Raw genomic sequence first — 24,549 nt, 5'->3', positions numbered from 1 at the left:
GAAATAAAAATAAAATTGATTGCAGAGGTCAATGAACCATACAATTTGTTTTATCTATTCTGTGGCCACGGTATCAATGTTCACATGAACATAGCAACACTATAAATTCAAATAAAGAACTTCACGTCAGTTTGGGGCTGGCAGCCGCTTGGTAAGGACGTTTTATCGACTGGTAAGTTTTATTTATTAACTTTGTTTTTCGCATTATCAGAGCACTTTATGTGGTAATTGTTAAATGATAATACACGATAAGTTTTATATAACATGCTAGTTATTGTGTTTGAGATAAGTATGTGCGAAATTGAGTGTTTTGAAAGTAATTGTATTGTTTGTATGATAGCTTGATAACACTTGAACGATTGTCGTCAAGTCTTGATGAAGTAATTTTCTTCTATTTATGTAGGTAATGGTCTATTGTAATTTTTGCATAGTTATCTAACGCTTGTTTTAAACAATTGTATGTGAATTACGTCGTAAGGTTTATTTACTTTATTACAAATAGTTTTAAAATGCATAGAAGAGAGGTAGCTCAGTGGTTAAAAGAACTCTGTTTTTGCCCGCGACGCTCCTCGGATCGTAAGTTCAAAACTAAGTATTTCATTTACGTCAAAAAATATATTTTTAACATAAACTCAATGCATCAATTAAATATTTACAATCAGCATATGACCTTGACTTTATTTTAAAGTTTTGACGATCGAAACAGATGTTTGTTTACAACTACAAATGAAACGTAAATTGCATATTTCACTGTCTTAATTTTTTTAACCGGGGTGGAACTGTTAGAGTACCCGGATACTGCATAGGTACTAAACAGTTTGCCGACAGTTGATCTGATAGTAGGCAAAATATTTTTGTAACTGTCAGCCGACTAAAAATTCGTAGTATTTCATAGTAAGTTCAGAAAAGGAGTGTATATTATTTATTTATTGCCAATATTTTTATGCCCCAGTTAGAACAATGGTGACACTTAAAGTAGAAGCTTTCGGAGTATACAAAGGCAAGAATGTTCAGAAGTTCACATGGACCACCTCGGCTGGAGCGGAAATATCTGTGATATCTTACGGAGCTATCATACAGGCTTTAAAGGTAAATATATACTGATAAAGTATACCTAGAGGTATAACACTGGTCAACAAATTATTATTATTTTTTGGTGCAAAGGTGAAATATATAATTTCTTGTAGAATATTTGATACGTAATCGAAGTCCAGAACATAAAGTTGCACTAGCATTGTTGTAGGGATTTAGAGATATACCCCTCCTAAAGTACCAAAAACGCGTTTTTTAATGAAATTTGATGTAATTTTTTGGGGACAGCAGAATTTTCTAGTCATTTCTAACTAAAGCATGTATAGTACAACTTTCCCCGCACTAAAACCCTTTTTAATTTATAGGTACCTATCTAAAGTGGAGTTTTTTCATACTAACAGGCCAAATAAAACATAGGGATAACTATCGTAGCTGTATACATATTTCCGAAATAAAAATGAATTTCAATCAGGAAGAGTAGTACTATATAATGCTATGGATGGAAACTAAAAAACAATTTTGCTGTCCTTCAAAAAAATCGTCAAATATCGTTAAAAAACGCGTTTTTGGTACTTTAGGAGGGGTCTATCTCTAAATCCCGCACGCTAGTGCAACTTTATGTTCTGGACTTCGATTACGTATCAAATATTCTATAAGAAATTATATATTTCATCTTTGCACCAAAAATGCTGTTGACCAGTGTAATCTACGTACATATAAAAATTAATCGGCTATCCCTTAGTCTCCTCATTACGCGTGAACGGCTGGACTGATTAAGTTGAAAATTAGAGGGGAGGTAGCTTAGACCCGAGGGAAGAACATAGGTTTTTCTCATCATCCGGCTACGGGAAGCAGATATCCCGGCATGCTTGTGAAACCGCGGGCGGATAGCTAGTAGCTTAACAAAGAAGAAACATGTTTTGGTTTGTTTCATGTTTATTCCCATAAAGGGTCCGAAACTACCGGTTCTTTCATTGTTGGGAAGTTACAGTATTCCCGTGTTACTAGGCTATATTTGATGTGTACGGGGAGAATCTCTCTGGGACGAGGGTGAAACCGCGGGAATCAGCTAGTATATTATACAATTGACTTAACGTTCATTATGCTACTTTGTAAAAAGTTCCTTATATACCTGTGTAAATTGAGCCTTCAGCACAAAATCCCATTAACCAACAAATCTCTAAATATTCCAGGTGCCAGACAAATATGGAGTCAAGAAAGACCTGGTCCTCGGTTTTGATGACCTAGAAGGTTACGTACAGAGGAATACTCCGTACCTTGGAGCCACTGTTGGGAGGTGTGCGAACCGTATTGGAAATGCCACCTTCGAGATAGATGGCAAGACCTACAATGTAGCCAAAAATATTGGCAAAGATCACCTGCATGGCGGAATAGTTGGGTTCGATAAGGTAATATATATGTCGGTGGCGAACATCAGGATGGCACTATCGTCCGACATCAGCTAGGGTAATCGAGCAAAGAGATAACTCAAACAAACTCAAAACTCAAACGTTTATTCAAATTAGTCAGAACAAAAGACAGCCCCCAAAACGCCCGCCCTTCACCACTTCCTATGTGTTTTTGCTGGGGAGAAGAAGTGGTGGAACAAACTCGTCCCCAGCAACACATGTCTGTCTGTTAGGTTAGAAGAATCATTACAATACAAAAATCACGAGACACTTTACAATAAGTTTAGGTACTCCAACGCTAGGCAATAACACTAGGTACACTACACGTGGCGTAGGGCAGTTTCATGACGACCCAACGAAGACTCCACGAACACTCAATGAACACTCGACGAAGACTCGACCAAGACAGCTCCGCGGACGCCATGCTAATCACCGCGACTCTGCCAAGCGCGCCAAAATGATGTTTCCCCGGAAACGCCACCAGATGGTGCGCTTGCGTGACTTTTAGTGTCCTTACTATTGACAGTCTCCGACATATATTTGTTATTTTAAGGAATGTTTTGACAAATATGAAAGAAAATAAAGTAATTTAGAAGTTGCCAACGGTAGCCAATGTAAGTAGTAACTCTCAGGCTCAGGCTCCACAAAAACGGGCTACGGGATTGTTCGCACGGCCTTGGTACTTAAAGAGCTTAAGAAGGAACATAGTGGGTTTTAGGCAGTCTGACAAACTGACAGACAGAAAACAAACAGTCTGGCTGCACTAACAACCAATAGAATTTCGTTATTCAAATAGAATATAGAGTATATAATCTGGTAACCTTACATCGGAGAACCGAACGAATTTTTTCTCAATAGGCGTATTTACTTTGCCAGTTTCAAACGCTAGTTACCTGCATAAAATCAGCATTTTCTATATATCTATAAATTGAGATGTTCTTTCATCAACTTCCAGGTAGTTTGGGAGACCACCATAGTGAAGAACAAAGTCATCTTCAGCTACCTATCCAAGGACCTAGAAGAAGGGTACCCAGGTGACCTGATCACCAACGTGATATACGAAGTGACAGACGACAACCGACTTCATTTGGACTTCAAAGCTTCGACTACTAAGAAGACGGTGGTTAATCTGACAAACCACTCGTATTTTAATCTGGCTGGACATGATGCTGGGGCTGATGAGTTGTATTGTCATTGGGTGGTTATTAACGCTGATAAGTGAGTATAGAAATATGTGTAAAGTGCGTTATTGGTAACAGATTTATTTTATAGCAGATACTAGAAGAAAGAAAGAAAGAAAGAAAGACAAGAGAAGAAAGGAGGTTCTCAGTTTGGCTTGTGTTTATGTTTGTGCGCGAATATCTCTCGTTTACCTGGACCGATTTGGATGCGTTATTCAGCGTTTTAGTTTATTATAATTTCAGATTTTTAGGTAGGTATATTAATCGACTAAAATAAGAGTCTGAAACTAGAAAATGTAATTGAAACTAACAGTTTTATTTTTTAATTTCAGAATCACTAAGACGGATGAGAACTCGATTCCTACCGGGTCCTTCATTCCTGTTCAGAACACACCCTTCGACTTCACAGTCCAAAAGAAGTTGGGGGACGCCATGGCTTTGGGAAGTAACCTCTTCGATGATAACTACTGCATCGAAACTTATGGACCTGAGGTAAGAACTCTCTCCCGAGCCTTTTCCCAACAATTTAAGGGTCGGCTTCCAGTCTAACCAGATGCAGCTGAGTACCAGTGCTTTACAAGGAGCGACTACCCTATCTAACCTCCTCAACTCAGTTACCCGAAACTTCTGAACCAATTTGAAAAAAAAAAACACTGCTAGCTAGAATATTCCTGAGTAACATTTTTAGGATATATTTTGTGCGGGTACGGGTAGAAGTTCCCCGGGACGCGGGTGTAACCGGAAAACGGCTGCTGTTACATATAGAAAAATATGACATATTCCATAGCAAATAATACTAATTTCGCGTCCCATTTGCAGATCCTGACCTTCGCATCAGCAGTAACCCATCCAGCATCAGGCCGTTTCCTGGAAGTGCACACGAACCAACCAGGAATTCAGTTTTACACCGCGAACTTCTTACCATCCCCATCCGAACCAGCGCTGGTTGGCAAGAGTGGGGTTGGGTACCGTCGCCACGGGGCCTTCTGCTTGGAAACCCAGACTTACCCAGATGCAGTTCATCATGAGAACTTCCCCACGGCTCTGTTGGTGCCTGGTGAGGTTTATAACCATAGAGTTGTGTATAGATTTGGAGTTTATAATACTGATAAAGTGGTAGAAGCACCTATTGTGATGCCGGCATAGGGGAGAGAATCACCTTCCTTCTTTTTCATATTTTTATTTTTATTTATTGAGTGTAAAAACCATATTTTAACAATGCAATTTTTATGAAGTTTTATAAAATATATAAATTTACCTATAAAGTGTATTGATAAATGTATTTATTGGATTTGTTGAAATAAAGCAACTAAATTATTGATTTATTTATTTACTTAAAATAATGTTATTTGCTTAACACAATTACTGGATTGAAATTCGATATTGTAGGTATGATGTATTGATCTACTTAAGATAGTTTTTCATAGTAAATAAAAATCATGAATTAAAATAAAAGCACATACATAACTTGATTCGTGAATAGAATATTTTTTGGAAATCAAACTAATTAAAGTCCATAATTTTATTGTCATCGCTATTTTTACATATTTAAAAACAGCTGTAATAAAACAAATTGGAATTAACATTGACTTTCATTTCCCTTGTTAGGAATATTTAAGAGCGTTAACAGTTACTTCAAGCTCAAAATGTTCGCTAATGCTTGTAAGAATCCTTACTAGAACAAACATTTTAAAAATAATAAATTCATAATTAACATTAAATGCCACTTAAAAAAAACAAACAATAATCCAACCCTATAATGAAGATTCGATTCCATTTTGAGCGTTGTCCCCATTTTGAGCGTTGTCCCCATTCTGACCGTTTTCTTTGACGGAGTCCCCCCAAGTTAGGTTAAGACTTCTCTTCATGCCGTCGTCTAATGGGGGTATGAGGGAACGCGGCAATAAGAATGTTGACAGGTTAAATAAGTCCAGAAACACTTTGTAACGGTCACTGAAAAAGAAACAAAAATATTAGTTTTTGTTATCTACACAAACCTATACTAATATTGTAAATCTGAAGAGTTTGTTTCTTTGCTTGAACGCGCTAATCACAGAAACTACTGGTCGATTTGAAAAATTATTTCAGTGTTAGATAGACCATTTATCGAGGAAGGCTTTTGGCTACTTTTTATCCGGGTTAGTGTAGAAGTTCCCACGGGATGCGGGTGAAACCGCTGGCACTAGCTAGTATATTATAATCATCTGCCTAGCCTTTTCCCAACTAAGTAAGGATCGGCTTCCGAGCTAACTCAGAGTGCCTAGTGTGTTTTGTAATTTAACATTTTCGATGCGTAAATTATCATTAGAAAGAAAGAAAGAAAAACCATTTAACACACAAATGACGCAGAAAACAAACACACACAAATACAAACAAATAAATCTATCGACAAAACAAACAGTGAAACAAAAAAGAAAAGCGCTGCAGCTGCGTCACTTATGCGTGAAAAGGGGCAGCGCTCAGCATAATGCTGTGTCTCGCACACGCAGGCACGAGGCAACAGCGCTGACCCAAGACAACAGCGCTAAATTAATGACGTAGCATTCATTTTAGAGATGGGTAACTCAGGAGTGATAGATACAAATGATATGAATCATTCCATTTGAATCAATCACTCTTCATATCTTTACATATCCGAATGTGTCAGTAGTTCAGTATATCTTTCTTTACACCTCACTCACTCGTCGGTCATCGCGTCGGGTACTAACTAATCTGTGGCGTCGGATAGCTTCGTCGCGCGCCATTGGTTGAACGTCAAGCGAGCCGTCTCGCTCGCACCCATACGATTACGAATGTCGTTACTTTGACCACAATAAGTTGACACCCAATAATAAGTTGTTAACTCTATTGCTCACGCATAAGGCTTATAATTGTTTGTCCTTAGTGAATATTTCGGTATTATAATCTTGTCAAATGTATTGAAAACTTACCGCCTACCGAACAAACATGTTTTGACTCGAAATACACATTTTGAACTAAAATTTAATTTTCACGTAAATAATTTCGTAGGTAGACAGTCCTAAGCCTGTGTAAAGTATGAAAGGAAATCAGAAGGCTATTTCTATTTTTATTTTCTAATACTTACTAAACTAATGCTTATACTCAATACTAGATTGCGATTGACTATTCATTGAACTAATTAACATAAAAGAAGTAGGTTGTACCTACAGTCATAAGAATAGTATTTTTTTTAATTAGAAAAAAGTTGTTCAATCGCAACCGCTCAATATATCAGAAAGATGCAAACAACAACCAACCTATCACTATATCTGAATGATCTATTTGAATGAGTGAGCCGCACACGAGTTGCGAGTTTAAACGAGCTACTGAGTTATACTGAACTACTGATATAAAGATATGAAAGAGTGATTCATATCCCAGTGATTGATAGATGCATATCTATCTTTTCTTTTCAATGACACATTTTGCCCATGTCTAATTCATTTTAGAACTGTTTATTTAAAGCTGTCATCAGCTTTTGGTCGTATTATAAACGTGCTTACTGACGTAATAGTAAATGTTATTAACCGGCAAAATTAAAAGGGTATAATATTCAAATTATGTGATGTAATATACGGCGTATATAATATAGTACTTAGGAACTGGCAACTATGACTTTTTACGTTCAATTTTCAAACTAAACAGTTGTTTTAAGAAAAATGGACGTTTATGTTGTCGGTGAACTTGAGCCTTACAAAAGTCGGAATCAGCACTCAGTAGTTTCATGGTCTGAATGACCATGGAATTCGGACTAAATATTATGAAGGTCCGTAAAGTTCGTCCCGAGGGGAACGACTAACGGCCTTGTCAAAAAATTTGATTTGAATAGGATTGTCTAAGTTTTAGTGATAATAATATTTTATGTAAAGTGTAAATTTACCGTGAAACTTTAAGCATCGCCTTGTAACAAAACCATAGCGCGATCTAATTTGACGACAACGCCATCTATCGAGCTATAAGACAACTTTGACATGTGGCTTGAAAATTCACCATCTGCTTAGCTTTATCCCAATAATGTTAGGGTCTGCTTATTTTAAAAAGCTGTGATTGGCTTTTGGTCGTATTATAAACGTGCTTACTCACGAAATAGTAAACGTTACTATCCGGCAAAATGAAAAGGGTAAAATATTAAAATCACGTTTCATATTTCACAAATCATGATTGATGTTCAATCCTTCTCCGTGTGAGAGGAGGCCTGTGCCCAGCAGTGGGCGATAAAAAGGCTGTAACATGTGATATATAACATACGGCGTTTATACTACGTATCGAGAGCGTTAACTTAGAACCTAAAACAATTTTTGTGTACTACGGTTTTATTTAAACTTATTTTTCTAATTAAATAGTTGGTTTAAGAAGAACGGACGTTTATGTTGTCGGTGAACTTGAGCCTTACAAAACTCAGTATTTTTGCGATCAATTATTCGGGCTAAATATTATGAAGGTCCGTAAAGCTCGTCCCAAGGGGCACGACTTACGACCTTGTCAAAAATTCATTAGTAGGTATGTAAAGAAGATAAGTGCAAATATGGGTTCACCGTGAAACTAATACTTAATAGTAGGTACATCGCCGGAACAAAACCATAGCGCGATCTAATTTGACGACAACGCCATCTATCGAGCTATGAGACAATATTGACATGTAGTACAAAATTCATCATCTGCCAGTCTGACTAGCTTTATCCCAATAATGTAAGGGTCTGCTTTCATGCATTACTTTTAGAACTGGTTGTTTAAAAAAGCTGTCATTGGCTTTTGGTCGTATTAGGGTGCGTCCACATCTGGCGAATGTGCCGCGAATGCGCAGCTCGCGAGCCGTTTGCTCGCTGCCCGCGAGCTGCGCGCGTGCAGTCACTGCAATAGTTTGGTGTGCCTCTTTAGCGCAACTCATGCAAGGCTCGTATAGAGCGCGCGAGCGGCGCGCGATCTGCGCGCACTCAGTTCTCGCCCTTACAGTTCCGTATACTGGCTCAGTACTATTGAAGATATCAGACGTCGCGCGCCGCCTGCGCGCTGATCGCGTAGCTGCACATTCGCGGCACATTCGCCAGATGTGGACGCACCCTTATAAACGTGCTCACTCACGAAACAATAAACGTCATTTTATTATCCGGCAAAATGAAAAAGGCAATACTTAAATCATGTGATAGAATGTGACATACGGCCTACGGCGCACTCAGTATTTTCACGGCAATTCTGGTCCATCAAGATCGTTCCACAAGGGGCACGACCTTGTCAAGAATTTGCATTATGTAAGTACTTTATAACTATTACAATTTAAACTGTAGATTTAACGTTAAACATCGCCTTGTAACGAAACCATAGCGCGATCTAATTTGACGACAACGCCATCTATCGAGCTAACGAGTGAGACAACTTTGACATGTAGCACAAAATTCATTGTCTGCCTAGCTAGATAATGAATTTTGGTCTGCTTTCAGTCTAGCTGGATACCAGTATTTTTTTTATTTATTCTTAGAGAAGGCTTACGGATTAATCACAATATTATAGATAACATAATTAATATTATATACCTATATAAACTTAAATTGCCAATAACAAGCCTCCACAGATAATTTCAACCTATCAACAGATACAAGTTTTACATGGAATGACTGTCTATCTGACCTCCTCGACCCAGTTACCCGGGCAACTCGATACCCCTTGTAAAGACTAACTGTCCCACTTCTTGCTTCTGACTACCCGTAACGGCTTACTTAGCCACGGGCTTAAGTTATGTTAATATACAGGATGTCAAACCTAATCACATTAAATTCAATACGATAATATACTTAATAATTTATATATTTTATATTAACACAAAGAAAATAGAATAAACTAATAAATACTATGTATTTGTACTATTTTCTAGTCTTTGTTCTGTGCGTAAAACTGTGTTCATCACACAGAGTGTACAGTCAACTTCAGGTCAGTGGTAATAGTTTTATAGGAAAATTGTACTTATTATATACTATTGAGTTTAGGTGCATTGCAGTTACCACTAATGTGCAGTTAACTGTACTATAGTATGGCCATAACCGCTGCGCACTCCCTGAGGTACGCGCGGAGAGGCGGAGGGTGACGCAGTCTGTCAGTCCGCCGTCAACGCTCGTGGCGGCAGGTAGTGTCATTTGTATCGGACCGTCAATGTCAGATGCACATGAGATAAAAAAATTCAAAGATGGGTCGTGCGTTATCTCGAGATGTAAAAACCGTGATTTTTAAAGTGGCTGAATATTTCAAGAAAATAAAAGTAGACAGAGAAAGCTTTCCGATCATGAAATTTCATGTCCAGAAAAATGAAAATGATTACTGGAATCGCGATTTTAGGTTCGATAATATTATCGATTCATTCATAACAAATTTGCAAGACTGATTCAAGTTCCAATGGCGACACGGACGATGAAGATGATGACGAAATGGAAGATGAAGTTGAAACAGAATCTATGTCGGAATAACTTAACTTCTTATACTATCTACATATATCTATCTGTTTGTAATTATAGTAAATTTTCAATAAAAAAAATCCTGATTTGAATTTTAACTTTAGTTCTCATTCATCAACTGTCTAGGTTTTTTAATACAATATCGAGCATTATATAGATTCCGACCACCGTTCCGCCACAAGTCCTGCCTTAGCAATGAAAACTGATATCGTTAGATTTGTCTGACGTGTATTGATCTCATGTGAACTTATGCTCTTTTTTCCTCGCCTCCCACCTCGCCTTGCATACCTCAGGGAGTGCACAGCGGTTATGGCCATACTATACTTACTATAAATACTACCGTTAATATGACTCTCCTATTTCTATTGTGTTATATATTTTGTGTATCATATACTATGTATTTAATAAATATATAATATATATACATACGTCTTTATTAATAGAGATAAAAACATTTTTACCTGAGTGTGGAGCGAAGATATTGGTATCCGGAAGATCCGCCGGTGCCGAGTTGCTGAGAGCCTATCATGCGCTGTACCATGATCACGTGGTTGTCTGCCGGATATAACAAACAGGGTTCAAATATTCCACTGTTAAATAGTATCGCTTCATCATGTGCATAGGAATCACGGAGTAAGGAAAGATGAGCTGTAGCTCAGCTCATCCATACCATAACGATGGTAGGTCAGGCGCCGTCAAATTCGTACAGTGGGTGGGTCCAAAACAATCAGTTACGAGTGAACTAACGACGTGTTCGGGTTTTTTGAGACATCTTTTAACGATTTTTGGTATTATGAAATATGGTTGGGTTTTCGTTGCCTAGTGGGCAAAGAACCAACCTCTCAAGTATGGGGGCGCGGGTTTGATTCCAGGTCAGGCAAGTACCAATGCAACTTTTCTAAGTTTGTATGTACTTTCTAAGTATATCTTACACACCAATGACTGTGTTTCGAATGGCACGTTAAACTGTAGGTCCCGGCTGTCATTGAACATCCTTGGCAGTCGTTACGGGTAGTCAGAAGCCAGTAAGTCTGACACCAGTCTAACCAAGGGGTATTGGGTTGCCCGGGTAATTGGGTTGAGGAGGTCAGGCAGAGCAGTCGCTTCTTGTAAAACACTGGTACTCAGCTACATCCGGTTAGACTGGAAGCCGACCCCAACATAGTTATAATAGAAAATAAGGCTCGGAGAATGATGGTTGGGTTTTCGTTATGGCACCTCCGCTAGTCATTTTGTTTTCCATGGTGTTTTTACTTAAAAACTCAGTTTAAAAAGGAATGTGTGTGCAACTCACATCGCCACTTAGTAATGAGGCTGTCGATGTCCATGAGCAGCGTGAGCAGTTGATGCGGCTGCGAGAAGCGCGGCTCGTCGCGGTAGAACGTTATCATTATAGCGCCTTGTAATGCCTTGTGGGATAGTCTGGAAATTAAGAAGATAGTTGGTATATCATTTATATGTGGCAGGTAATGTGTATGTCGCAGCCAATTGGTTAAAATAGCCATCCAATCAAATGGCTAGCCCGATGACTGAAAAATGCCTACTGGACATAAGTAATAATAATTGGATAGCTACCTTCTTAAGCGTTGATGACGAATGTCGATGTAGAGACGGCAAATGATGATGCCCTTGGAATTTCTACAGAAGCTTTTTGACTTCTAAATATTGCACAATTCTGTATTATTCTAAGAAAAGGCTAGGCAGATGTTGACTCTTGCATTACATGTCAAAGATGTCTTATAGCTCGACAGATGAAGTTGGCGTCAATTGGGAAATGGCTTGCCAGATGATGATGATGATGAGGGATAGCTACCTTCGTTCTCCCCTGGACCTGAGAGCGTCGTGGACGGCAGGGTCGAATATGGAGCGGTAGATCTCGCGCCTGTTCTCCGCGTCCTGCAGTGTTCTAGGAAATGGCTAGCCAGATGATGATGAAGGTGGATAGCTACCTTCGTTCTCCCCTGGACCTGAGGGCGTCGTGGACGGCAGGGTCGAAGATGGAGCGGTAGATCTCGCGCCTGTTCTCCGCGTCCTGCAGCCGGTGGCGTCGAACCGTCTCGTTTGTTTCACGCTGAAAGTAAAAACAAAATGCCCTCATTTCGATTACATATATGTATGCACATATAAAGATAGCAGAACAAAATGCAGCTCATTTTACTTGGGGATAGTTAACTTTCCAACAGTGAAAGAATTTTTCTAATCGGTTCAGTAGGTAGTTTTTGATTTTATTTATTTCTAGCCGTTTTCCCGCGGTCCTATACCGCACACCAGGATAAAATACAGCAGTGAAAGTCAAAGTTCAAATCGTTTTAGTAGGCATTTTCAGCCTTTAAAGTACGAACATAAACAAAAAAAAAAAATCAGTCTTAGGTAGCTGTAGGGCTGAAGAGTTCGCTTGTATGAACGCGCTAATCTTAGGATACAGGACCGCCCGATTCGAAAACTTCTTTCAATCACATTAATCGAGGAAGGCTTAAATAGATTGTAGAGTTAGCACACAATACTTACAGAAGCAGCATCAATATCATCCTTAATGAGTTTGTTGACAGCAGCCTGGAACTTGCCCCAGAAGTTGAACCCGTGAGTCGTGAGGCCGGGTGTACGCTCCAACCACCGCTCGATCAGAGCTAGTAGAGCTGGCTCTTGTTCTGATCTAAAGAAATATTATGCTTTTGAGGACTTACGACACTGAATTGAAGTTGAGGAAAGGCCACATACATTTACTTTAGTAGACCAGCGATAGGCTAGATCTACAATAATATTGTGCAATAATTTTAGTTGCTAAAAATCATTGCGCATTTTGCGCTAGCTTTACTATTAAACAATTTTAATTGTTTGTCTAATGAGCACCTTAATAAAAGTCGATGGTATAAGATGACAACAAGAAATAACGTTCGGGGAACAAATGCTACAAGTATCTATGTGGATGTGGCAGTGAGTGAAGATCGAACTAAATTTCTTTATTCGAATGCAAATGAAGGTTACTAGTGAGATGACGGCAGATAGAAGAATGGAAAGAGAAAATATGCTACACTAGCCATATTTAACATTAGGATAAAAGCTTAGCAGAAGATGAACTCTATCAACACAATGAAGACGATGAAGATAAATAATAAATAAGTAGTTACTTTTGCAATGCATCCATGGCTTCAGGGTCGTCTCCGAAAACGGTCTGGTAGCTTTGATTATACTTTACACGTAATGCTTGCTTCAGACCCAACTGGAAATAGAAATTATTGATGTTAGACTTTTAGATTAATTTTGCATAGTTTGATTAAGCTTATGCGCACAGTATAGACTAAACAGTCAGCCGACAGCCCGCGGTGGTTGGAAAAAAAATGAAAATCGTGAATTCGATCAGTTTTTAGTCGGTCTGATTGATACCGAACAAATACCTGATCGATGTGACGTGTGTACTTTCATCAGTATCAAGGTGTAGTGCATTCCTAGTACGAACATTACAAAGACAGAATTACAGACTTACTTTTAAATGGATGATTTTTTTAGGAAAATTTTCAGTATTTGCCATTATTACATTGCTATAATTTATTTAATATTGCCACAACAATGATAAAGGGGGAAATATTAAAACTACTAAGTATCAAAAAATTCATCCGCATCGCTGTCAGCGGGGATCGAGCTCAAAAGGCTGGCTGCATTGCCACGCTGAATGGCAATGCATATCCTTTGGCTGAAGTATAGGTCACGAGTGGACTCCACTAATCACTTACTGATTTCTCGAAAGAGTCTGTAGGCATTTGGGCCCCATGGTCCTAAGGTTGCATTATATTACATTGCTTGAAAACTGACAAAATCAGAGGAGAAACCGCCGAGATAAATAGGTAGCGTATAATCAAACGAATCAAAGTCAATGCCAGATTGATTGGAAGTGATTGAGACCATTATGTTATTACCAATCGGTGTTAATAAAGCTATTAGACGACACCGATAAAAACTACGTCGAGATCAATTACAATTATGGAATTTATTTCGTTTTTTTCTTTATCAGTTGTCACGGGTAGACAGAAGACAGTAAGTCTGACAACTCGTCTTATCCAGGAGTTTGGGTGCCCGGGTAACTGGGTCCATGTAAAACACTGGTACTCAGCTGCATCCGGTTAGACTGGAAGCCGACCCCAACATAGTTAAAGGTCTTATGAAGGAACATGATGGGTTATAGTCAGTCAGTAAAAGTCTGACACTCCCTCATGCTGCACCCACAGCGAGAGGGGTCATTTGATGATTTCCCATAAAAAATGTCACCTACCTTATTTTCTAGCAGGCGGAATTGTAAGCTCTGGAAGCCAGACGCGGGGCGCAGGTAATTCCTGAAGTCCATGAAGTCCAGAGGTGTCATCGTCTCCAAGATCATCACTTGGTCTACTAACAGCTGGAAATAGAGGGGACAGTTTTAGTTTAAATTGTAAAGTATAGCGAGCATTCCCGGCTAAATTGCCGGCGAACTATCTGTCGATAGTTGGTCGGTCGAAAACCTATCGACAAAAGGCTTAACTACTCTACAGTACCTACCTACCTACATAATTAAATCGGGCCGTTGCGTATAATATTGCCTTATAAAATAAACATTTCTTAATATACTTAGAAGAGGTAATTATTTTAATTGTGTACCAAGAAGTAAATGTTAAGAGGAAAGGAAGGTTTTGCAGTTAATGAGTCATATTTATGTCTTACTAGCTTTTGCCCGCAACTTCGTTCGCGTGGAATAGTGACTACCAGCAGATTTTTGATTTGACCAATAGATGGCGCTATATGTCCGGAATAATTTTATTTTTATTTTTTTTTGTAATAAAAACTATCCTATGTCCTTTCTCAAGTTTCAAACTATGTCTGTACCAAATTTCACACAAATCGGTTTAGTAGTTTAGGCGTGAAGAAAAGACAGACAGACAGACAGACAGACAGACAGACAGAGTTACTTTCGCATTTATAATATTAGTTTGGATTAATCTTGCATTAGGTAGGTATGTATCTTTGAACAAACATCTGTTATTTTACTTGGAATGGCAAGTTTCTATGTAGGTATGCAAGTTGCAAGAACGAAATTTTCAACAAATCAGCTAGCCGTTTCCAAAGAAAGCATCTACAGAAATCTATTACTTACCTACTTTTTAAAGACAATGAATAGATAAACTGTCGGTAAGAGTGCCCAATAACCCTTTTTGGCAGTTGGCTAAAAACCGTCCATAACTTAATCGGTCTTACTACAAAAACTTTAACCACTGTTTTACACTTGTCTAAAAAAAATGTGGCTCCAAAATGAACCATATGTCAACGTCATAATTTGTCATTTTTTTTGGACAAGTCTTAAACTGAAGTTAAAAAGTTTTTGTGGTAAGACGGTATATGTCATAGGTTCTTCAGGCTTCTAAACAATGATTGATTGAGTTTTATTAGCAAGCAGGTATCTATCTAGGATATAATTAATGTAAGTTAGTAGTTTGACGTGTGGGTAAATGTGAAAGTGGCTGGACAGTGGTTACATGACACCTCTATCCGATATCAAGTTAGATAAGCATACTTAAGTTATAGCGAACATTTAATTACAGAAGTACCTATGCAGTGTTTTTCTAAACAAAACATTCATCTTTTACAATCATAAAATGCGCGTTTACAAGATATTTGTCACACTTATAAACACACATAAAACTTAATTAATAATAGGATTATGTTTAACTGATCACCAGATATAGTAACGAATAGCAGACAAAAATAGTAAATGATCACCAAAATGAAACTCGCATTTAAATGTAAAATTATAACCAAAGTTTTAACACTTTGCTATCCTGTTTAAGTGAAATTACTCCAAAATAAATAAATACATTTTACCCAGACTTAGGTAAGTAAATAAAGATCCAAGCGCGGAGATGGTTTTTTCGAAGTTCCTCTAGTTACAAAAACCCACTGACCTACAAAAGTATTTCAAGATAAACTCAAAAATATTTTGAAAACCGTGTGATTTTGAGTAGCAAGCTTTTGACCTGTGCCATCGCGATATTACGTATTGTTTTTGATTAATGAAAGCAATCATAAAGTGTTGATATATTATTTTGTTTATCTAGACTCAGAGCTTGTCACTTGTTACATCATACGGAATGCTTAAACCGGTATGCACGACGATGTCATATTACATCAATAGATAGATAAATCTATATATATATAAATGAATTGCTGTTCGTTAGTCTCGCTAAAACTCGAGAACGGCTGGGCCGATTGAGCTGATTTTAGTTTTAAAATGTTTGTCGCAGTCCAGGGTAGGTCTAAACGGTGAGCAAATAAGGAAAAAAAATTGCGAGTAAGATTCCCGGGACGGGAGTGATTAGACAAAAACCAACTTACGGAATGCCGCAGAACCACAAAAGTAAAGTACTAGGACAACATAATTCACCTTAGTAAAGTATACCAATAACGAAATTTCGATGCAACTGCTCACCATGTACCAGGGTAGCATAACTTATATGAGTATACCAATACCAAGTGTAGGTAGACGCTACTGCTCACCATGTACCAGAGCGGCAAAAAATACACCGGGCGCGGGTAATACCGCGGGGAACGGCTAGTATCCTTATAAATACCAAAAGTTTGTAGCTGTGTAGGTATGACTGTCGGTAAGGTAGGATGTTTGTTCCTCTTTCAACTACCAAACGGATTTTTGAAACACGGCAGTAATATACCTAGCTTATGTATCAGAATAACACATAGGCCACTTTTTAACTGGGTGCCTGGGTATGCGGAAATGGGGTAAATAAATCTTAAAGAAGAAGCGTGTTTTTCAGTAGCAACAAGGAGCCCGGATTTCGTTGCCACTATAGCCTAATTATTTCCTAATTATAAATCCATTTCTCGGACTGATGAAAAAATTTTAATCGGTGTACTTTAGAGAAACTGCAAATCTTGAAGCATAAGCAGATGATTTTTACGGTAAAGATAAACATATTATAGTAATGTATTACCTACATAGGTTAAGTTAAAATAACGGGAGAAGAAACAAGAAGAACTTGTTTGCTGATCAACTTTTTATAATGAACTCAATTTATTGCAAAGATTTTTGAGCTACTCTGACGTCTGGTATGATCCAGTTTTCAATTAATTTAAAACTAGATACGGTAGTGTGTATTCTGTGATAGAATGAAGATCCGATTGGATGCTTAGTTTAATAATTCATTGGCATGTGTGATCCACGTGAATATCACGCGATCTAAATATCATTCTAATTTCTATTGAATACCTACCTCACTTGTTGGTTTTCAATCATTTTTAATAGAGAATCAGTCGTCAGTATGTATCTCAATTTTAAATTTGGTACTTCTGTAGGTTTATCTATAGTTCGGCCATTCAGAGAATGCGTTCCTGACACGTCGCGATTGAACTGACGACGTAACTACATTCATTGATTATTGATATAATAATGTTGTTTTAATGCTCCTCAATTGTTAAAACGGTAAACAACCAGCAAAAATATTTTTATCGTAACTGCAACGCCATTGCAAAGTTACGTCGTCAGTTCAATCGCGACGTGTCAGGAACGCATTCTCTGAATGGCCGAACTATAGCTGGTTATATCAGTATTTTTTCAATAAGTAGGTAATAAAAATCTTTTACATAGACTTAAAAAAAGGGCGGGCCTTAACGATAGATCATATTTTTTTGAGTATAATTATTCAAATCCGATAGTTCGGCATGTTGGGTGAATAAACTAGGTCCAAGTTGCATCTTAAAGATTGTCTAGAACGCCAGACAATCTAGATTATTACAATCTAGACAACAATGTAAGCTACCGGTTTAGAAAGCCATCTGTTACTGGGACGCAATAACACAACATCACTAGTGCGAGCCAGATTATCGATAAAAATTACGTATTGATGTCGATAGGGGTCAGATGTCAGGGCCCCTCACTATCAGAGTTATGTGTAATCATATAGTAATATAAACATATCTGACGTATGTTGTGACTTTACGTTCTATAACATACTTGGGATTGTTTTTTCGTCCGAAAATCATGCGACGACAAAACGTGATAAAACAACTTTATCAAATTGGGAACGTTCTTGGATACTTGAACATCTTTGGCAGTGTTTACGGTTAGAACCCAGGAAGTCGGACAACCAGTCCATAAGGTGTATCGGGTTGTTTGGGTAACTGGGTTAAGGAAGTCAGATCCCAACGTAGTTGGAAATAGGCTAGGTAGATGATGATGATTTGGACATATCAAAATCGAATCCGAATCTACGCAAATAAAGAATTGAACTGCTGCAAAGGTTAGAGGGAGAGAGCGTCTAAATAAATTCCTTTGTGGTTTTGAATAGATTGATAACCATTTAAGTTTCAGGCCACAACTTATTTAAAGCGATTTGTGGGAATTCTCGAAAGATCGAGAGGTGTGGAGACGAGATGGAGATGCCTTTACCCAGCAGTGGAACAGTCCAACCTACAAAAGAAAAGTAGATCCTACCTTCAAAATAAGCACGATTCTGTTGAGCCTCTTCAAGATCTCCATGGTGTGGCTCTCGTCCAGACCTTCTACATCCAGCAGTGCCCGCACCGAGTCCACTTCGAAGATTATCTGCTTGAACCATAGCTCGTATGCTGGAAATTGTATTTTCTTATATCAGAACGACAATTTTGAGATAACTTAAAGGTAATTTTGTCGACTGTTGGTCATAAACCACTAGAGGTCTCACCGCGTTCCGTGGGAACAACTTAGCGCACCAGGTTAAAAAGCCTTAAGCTTTCTTCAATAAACGGGGTATCTTTTACTGAATTATTTTGCAAATTGGTCTAGTATTTCCTGAGACCAGCACGTTAATACAAACAAACTCTTGAGCCTTGTAATATTAGTGTACATTTCTCGAAACCTGAAAGTTAAAGTGTGGAGTAGGTATAAGTATGTTGAAAAATTTATTATTTTTGCTCTTCTGAAAACATTCTTCTCTTGTGTTATTTCATGTCTCGGGTATCGGTAGGTATTATTTTCATCATCTTTCCTTCCAAGAAATAACAATCACTTGAATAACATATTTATAAGGAAAACCTACGACAGCATGTTGTAATAAGTATCTAAAGTACGGTCAGTAACAAAAGCTCATTTACAATCCAAATTACAAAACGCCAGAACAGTAAAATGTCCAACAACTGTGAAAATAACCTGAACATCAGAGAATTAAAAGTCACTGTACCTACACAGCTTTTGTATTTCAGAATTTAGTGTTCAGGAATTTTATTTGCCTGAATGGCTTTTTGTGACTGGCCGTACCTTTGTGATGTCATATTCTCGCTAAATGACTTCTAAGGTATACAATCTACATCATGCCGATATAAACAAGACCTTCTAAAGAGGCCATAGGCTATTCTTTTATTTGATTAGGTGTCATAAAATGTACTTCTGAGGATGAGAAACTAAGGATAGCCTTGCCTTGGCTTTTTATCTGAGTGCGCGAACATAGTAAATAATATGAACGATTATTGTTTTAGAACCATTTAAGGAAGTTTTTTATTAAGTGCTCGTATACCCAGTTCAAGTGCAAGAGGTTACATCCGGCGCTAGAGATAAAATATCGCGTACACACTCCTTGGTCTTACTGCAGATAAACATTATATTTTGGGTCACAAAACTAACGAAAATCGCCATATCGTCATAATGGGCACAGGCCTCTTCTGAATAAGAGAAGCGCTTGAGCGTCAATACCTTTCCTCAATGCAGGTTGGTGATTTCAGAATTAAAAGTCCTGGGTTTCTCGAGATGTACTCTTCTCCACCTCTTTAAGAAAAAAAAACCGCCCCTCACCACTTCCTGTGTGTTTTTGCTGGGAAGAAGATATGGTGGAACAAACTCCCCGGCAACACAATTCTGTCGGTTCGGTATGGTTTGAAGAACCCTTTCTATTCAAAATGTTTAAAAGTCAGTTAGTTAGCATCTCATTCTTACCTTGATGGGTGACAATAAAAAGGTGCTCATCATGGACTGGTTTCGAAGATTCGGCGCTGAGCATCCTCTGAGCTGATAGGAGCTTGTCCAGCATGAGGTACTCTCCATACAGCATGCCGGCTTCATTGCCTAGGCAGTCACCTTCTTGTGCCATGCTCTCGTCTAACGCTGACCTGGGAATAAAGGGAGCTAGGAGTTATTTTCTACTGCCTTGAGATTTTCGGTTCTGTGGAAAAGTTAGGATAAATCTACTTGTGCCCTTTGAATAAGTTTCTGCTGCCTTGGTACATGAAAACCCTTCAGAATCAGCAAGGGGTTTTAGTGTTTTCGGAGTGGCACTTGTCATTACTGACGTAAGACTCTAAATGACTCCGTCACGTTGCACCCACAGCTTACTTTTAATAGTTAATCGCATTCTTTGTTTACTATATCTAGTTTCCGTGGTCAACTAGTCATATCAGCTTCATCAGCTACGTCTTGGGAGAACCACTTACCGCAACCGGTTAAAAAATGATCTTTCTCAGATTCTAGCTAGATCATCTGTCTTTCAGATTTTATTTAAATCTAAAAATCAGGGTTTCTTCCGCATTGAGGATACAAGTAGGTATCCTCATTGATGATAAGAAAAGAACATTAGTTAGTGCAAAACACGAGAGAAGAAATATAGATATCTATACCTACGAAATATTACAGTCAGATCCTTCTAAACTTTACTCTTAACTAGTCGGGTTCAAAAACCGGATCGACATAACAAAAACAGTCACGAAAATAACAACCGGTATCTGATACTCAGAACTGAAGTTTAACAGATAAATTAACATACTTCTTATAACAGAACTTGTATTACCTGTCCATCAGTTCAAATAATAACTCAGGCAAGTTTCAATACTGGTTAAGTGAGTCCTCAAGTTAATTTGGTATACTGACAGGTCTGATTGTTTTTGTGTAGGGTGGGTTAAATATAGATAAAACTACTACTTGAAATACTAGTCAGTTTGGGACATTACAAATGTTTTAAAAGTACATACATATATGGCATTCCTACTTTAGATTTCAAGACTTCAATACTTTGTTTTTTTCAAGGATTGGAAATCTTCAGATGACCTCTCGCTACTGAGTGTCAGACTATTTCTGATTAAAACCAACAATGTACCTTCTGGAGCCCTTTGTGTACCTACCATAACTTTTTCAAAAAATCTCGTTCCTACCTAAAGCAATCTGGCCTAGTAATAAGGATAAGAAATATAGGTACTTACCTCTATAATTTAAGCACACCGAAACTCTTTTCAAGATTTTTTTTTTGAACGAATCGTTTTTTGTTTTATCAAATCATGTAGTTTTTTCAATCTTGCATCTGCTGCGTAATGAACCATTTCATTGCTAACAGTTTGCTTATCGCAAAATAGGTACCAATATAGTAAAATTCAACCTTGAAAAATGAAGTAGTAATGTTCTCAAGGAATCGGTTCTTAGGGTTCCGTAGGTACCCAGAGTGTTAACAGTGTTAAACATTTTAATATCAATTATACTTAAATTGACAAATTAGTATTTCAGGGGTATTGTAGATAAATCGTTTTTTTAGCCATCATAGACAATATTACGGTTCCTTTGTTTTTTTTTTACATACAAAACCGAAAATTGAAAAGATAAATTGTAGTTAATTTAACTGTTCAATTTCCGGTTAAATTGTAGTTAATTTAACTGTTCAATTTCCGGTTAAATTGTAGTTAATTTAACTTTTCAATTTTCGGTTAAATTATAGTTATTTTATCTTTTTTTTTGGTTAAATTGTAGTTAATTTTAATTTTCAATTATCGGTTTTGTATGTAAAAAAAACCGTTGTACTTAAGTATGTAAAAAAATTTAGAACTAGGGTAACGTTTTTTATTTATTTTATCAATTCGACCTCATAAAAAAGAAATTAGATAGATACGCTCATTGTATGAGTAGGCTTTATTAATTGCCTTACATTAAATAAACGAAGTTAATTGCCTATTTACTGTAAACATAGTGCCTATACCTACAGCTGACTTTTAGGCACCTACGTTATAAATAAACGCGTTCATTAGAAGACATGATATTGCAAGAAAATTAATATCTTCTTAGTTTAATCTTACCATCCTATCTGCCTATCTTATATAGTTTCTGACCAACAGATTATAGATAAACAGTTGACATACTGTCTGTTGCTGTGTTACTGTTACAGCCTTTTTTTGTCGTCCCACTGCCGGGCACAGGCCTCCTCTCACACGGAAAAGGATTGAGCATTAATCACCACGCTTGCTCAATGCGAGTTGGTGATTTCAGACTATATAGTCCAGGTTTCCTCAAGATGTTTTCCTTCACCTTTTTATCAGCCATTGGAGTCCAAGATATATTTAGAAAGTACATACCTACAAACTTAGAAAAGTTGCATTGGTAAGTACTTGCCTGAACTGGAATCGAACTCACACCCTCATACTCGAGAGGTCGGTTCTTTACCCATGGCAACCACGACTTATATAGCTGACAAAGGTAGGCACTAAGAAAACAGTCATTGGTTAAGCTTATAACAATGATAGATAGATATATCATATAGGTTATAGGTACCTACCTACTACTGGATAGGTATACAGGAAGGTACCTATCTTCCTAATAACTGTCGACGAAGGTCTTAGGTACCTAATTGTAGGTACTTATTTCATAATTTTTAATAAGCTGTGGTAATAATAATTACCTCAGTAATAACTCAATTAGGTAATTACTTAGTTATTGTAACTAGCTAATTTGACTGGTATCTACGGTTTACCTTACCTACTTAGGTAATTTTATCAAAGTAAAATTTTTAAAAATAGTTGTCTATGAATAGAATATTAATAATTTGACCGGGGGGATTAAAATATTAACCCCCTTACTTATAAAATCTCTAATCACCTTCTAAGCAACATTTTTACTAATCACTACTTAAAGTCTTAAGTAGTGATTAAATGTTAGTTAAGACATGCTTAAGCAAGGTTTATAAGTAAGAATTTTCTTAAACAGCCCTTAAGTATTACTTATATTTAATTTACGTTTATAAGTAAGGGGGTATTATTTTAGTCAAAGACATTTTATTTATCAACATAAGACGCTCCGTAACAGATGCTATCCTTACAAAATTATAAAAAAGACCATTGAATAAGCTTAAAGTAACCACCTATTGTTGAAATTCTATCCACTACATATTACTAAATTGACCTTTAAAGTTTAATTCGTACCTTTACGACTTGCATCCGTTAGAATTTTAACTAAAGAAAACGTACTTTTTTCGTATTAATTTAGTATCCCGCCATTTTTGTTTGCAGCGGTAGAATCATGGTAGATATTAAGTAGATAATGTTGCAAAGCTTTTAATCTGGCAACATTAGTAAGTACAATTCTTTTGCTATTAAAAAGAAGTTAAAATATTAAAAAAAACTGCTTACAGCACAGCATGCAAATTTAAAAACTAGACGCAGAACTTATACCTATGATGTTAATTATACGGTGAATAGGTGATTATTTTATTTTTATTTACCAGAAAATAATAAAACTTTATTTTCTCCAAACAGACAGGGTTTTTTTTAATGAAAAACAAAAACAGTAATCTGAAGGTAGTAGATGAAGTAAGTAGATGTTGATTTTATTTTAGTGGGTAGTCAAACATTCTGTTTTTTTTTACATATTGATGCGTTAAAATAGTACCTAGGTACCTACTGCTTTCTGCGTGTGCACATTATTTAGGTTTCTAGTTTTATTCCCAAAGTTACTATAAGCACCCAAAAATAGTCCAAATTCGCAAAGGATTATAAATTATGGGTCTAATAAGAAATAGTCTATCCTTCCTGCTTTTTTACCGCGCGGTTTTATTCCTTTGTTTACAATCCTTAACATTTTAAACACGTTTTTTTTATTATGAATATTTTTTGATGTCTCAAATCCTTACCTCATAGGGCACGCCATGTTAAAAAAATATGTGTATATCCTTAACTTCACTCAAAAACTAAAATACGGTAGAACACGATACAGACGCGCTTTCGCGGCGCGCGGCGATTCTATACTGAGTGCACATCGCATTCGATTTCGTCACTCGTCCGATAATGTAACTTAAAACGGTCTCATATCGATTTTCCGATGGCTAAGTTAATCCAATGTTTGTGTCGGCGACTTTAACGTGGGAAAAGTTCAATGAAATGAGTAAATGAGCTTCCTGTATGTACGGGAATAATTAGGTGATTTTGAGTGAGCTGTTCCGTTGCCGGCTGCCGGGAGCCAGAAATAGAATTGGTATCCTTCTGTTGAGGTTTTGGGATTCAACAAGTTACTGTAGGTATTGATGATATACTATATACAGGTTTATTTTATTTTAGCATGTAAAGGCGATGGACGAATCAATAAGAACTTTCTGAAAGATTTAATTAATTAGGTAGTTAATTGAGTCATTTGTTACTTATTATTCAGGGCTCCTTCCGCTTAAGTATTTATTATGTGAACCATATTGATAGCTCAAGTAATAGTCCTTTAGCCCTTTGTTGTTTTTTGCC

At 37.2% G+C, this 24,549-nt stretch overlaps 2 protein-coding genes across 3 annotated transcripts; one reads left to right on the top strand and one right to left on the bottom strand.

Moving 5' to 3' along the window:
* Positions 1-94: 94 nt before the first annotated feature.
* LOC124635951 (galactose mutarotase) lies at positions 95-5,205 on the top strand. 2 transcript variants are annotated; one of them, XM_047171917.1, is made up of 6 exons: positions 95-172; positions 953-1,089; positions 2,226-2,441; positions 3,397-3,659; positions 3,955-4,114; positions 4,442-5,205. In XM_047171917.1, the coding sequence occupies exons 2-6, from the start codon at positions 961-963 to the stop codon at positions 4,766-4,768; spliced, it is 1,095 nt and encodes a 364-aa protein (XP_047027873.1). In that variant the 5' UTR covers positions 95-172; positions 953-960; the 3' UTR covers positions 4,769-5,205. The 2 variants fall into 2 exon arrangements, with proteins under 2 accessions (XP_047027873.1, XP_047027872.1); XM_047171916.1 differs by lacking the exon at positions 95-172 and adding an exon at positions 435-576.
* LOC124635950 (tryptophan 2,3-dioxygenase) lies at positions 4,933-24,096 on the bottom strand. Its single transcript, XM_047171915.1, has 10 exons — positions 23,952-24,096; positions 20,009-20,181; positions 18,536-18,669; positions 14,333-14,455; positions 13,194-13,285; positions 12,574-12,718; positions 12,015-12,136; positions 11,360-11,487; positions 10,527-10,620; positions 4,933-5,575 (listed from the first exon to the last, which is right to left on the bottom strand). Exons 1-10 carry the CDS (start codon positions 23,966-23,968, stop codon positions 5,377-5,379), a joined length of 1,227 nt encoding a protein of 408 aa, XP_047027871.1. The 5' UTR covers positions 23,969-24,096; the 3' UTR covers positions 4,933-5,376.
* Positions 24,097-24,549: the final 453 nt, after the last annotated feature.

This window comes from Helicoverpa zea, chromosome 13 (assembly GCF_022581195.2).
Source record: "Helicoverpa zea isolate HzStark_Cry1AcR chromosome 13, ilHelZeax1.1, whole genome shotgun sequence".
Taxonomy (NCBI): domain Eukaryota; kingdom Metazoa; phylum Arthropoda; class Insecta; order Lepidoptera; family Noctuidae; genus Helicoverpa; species Helicoverpa zea.
This window is presented reverse-complemented; position numbering and strand designations above follow the sequence as displayed.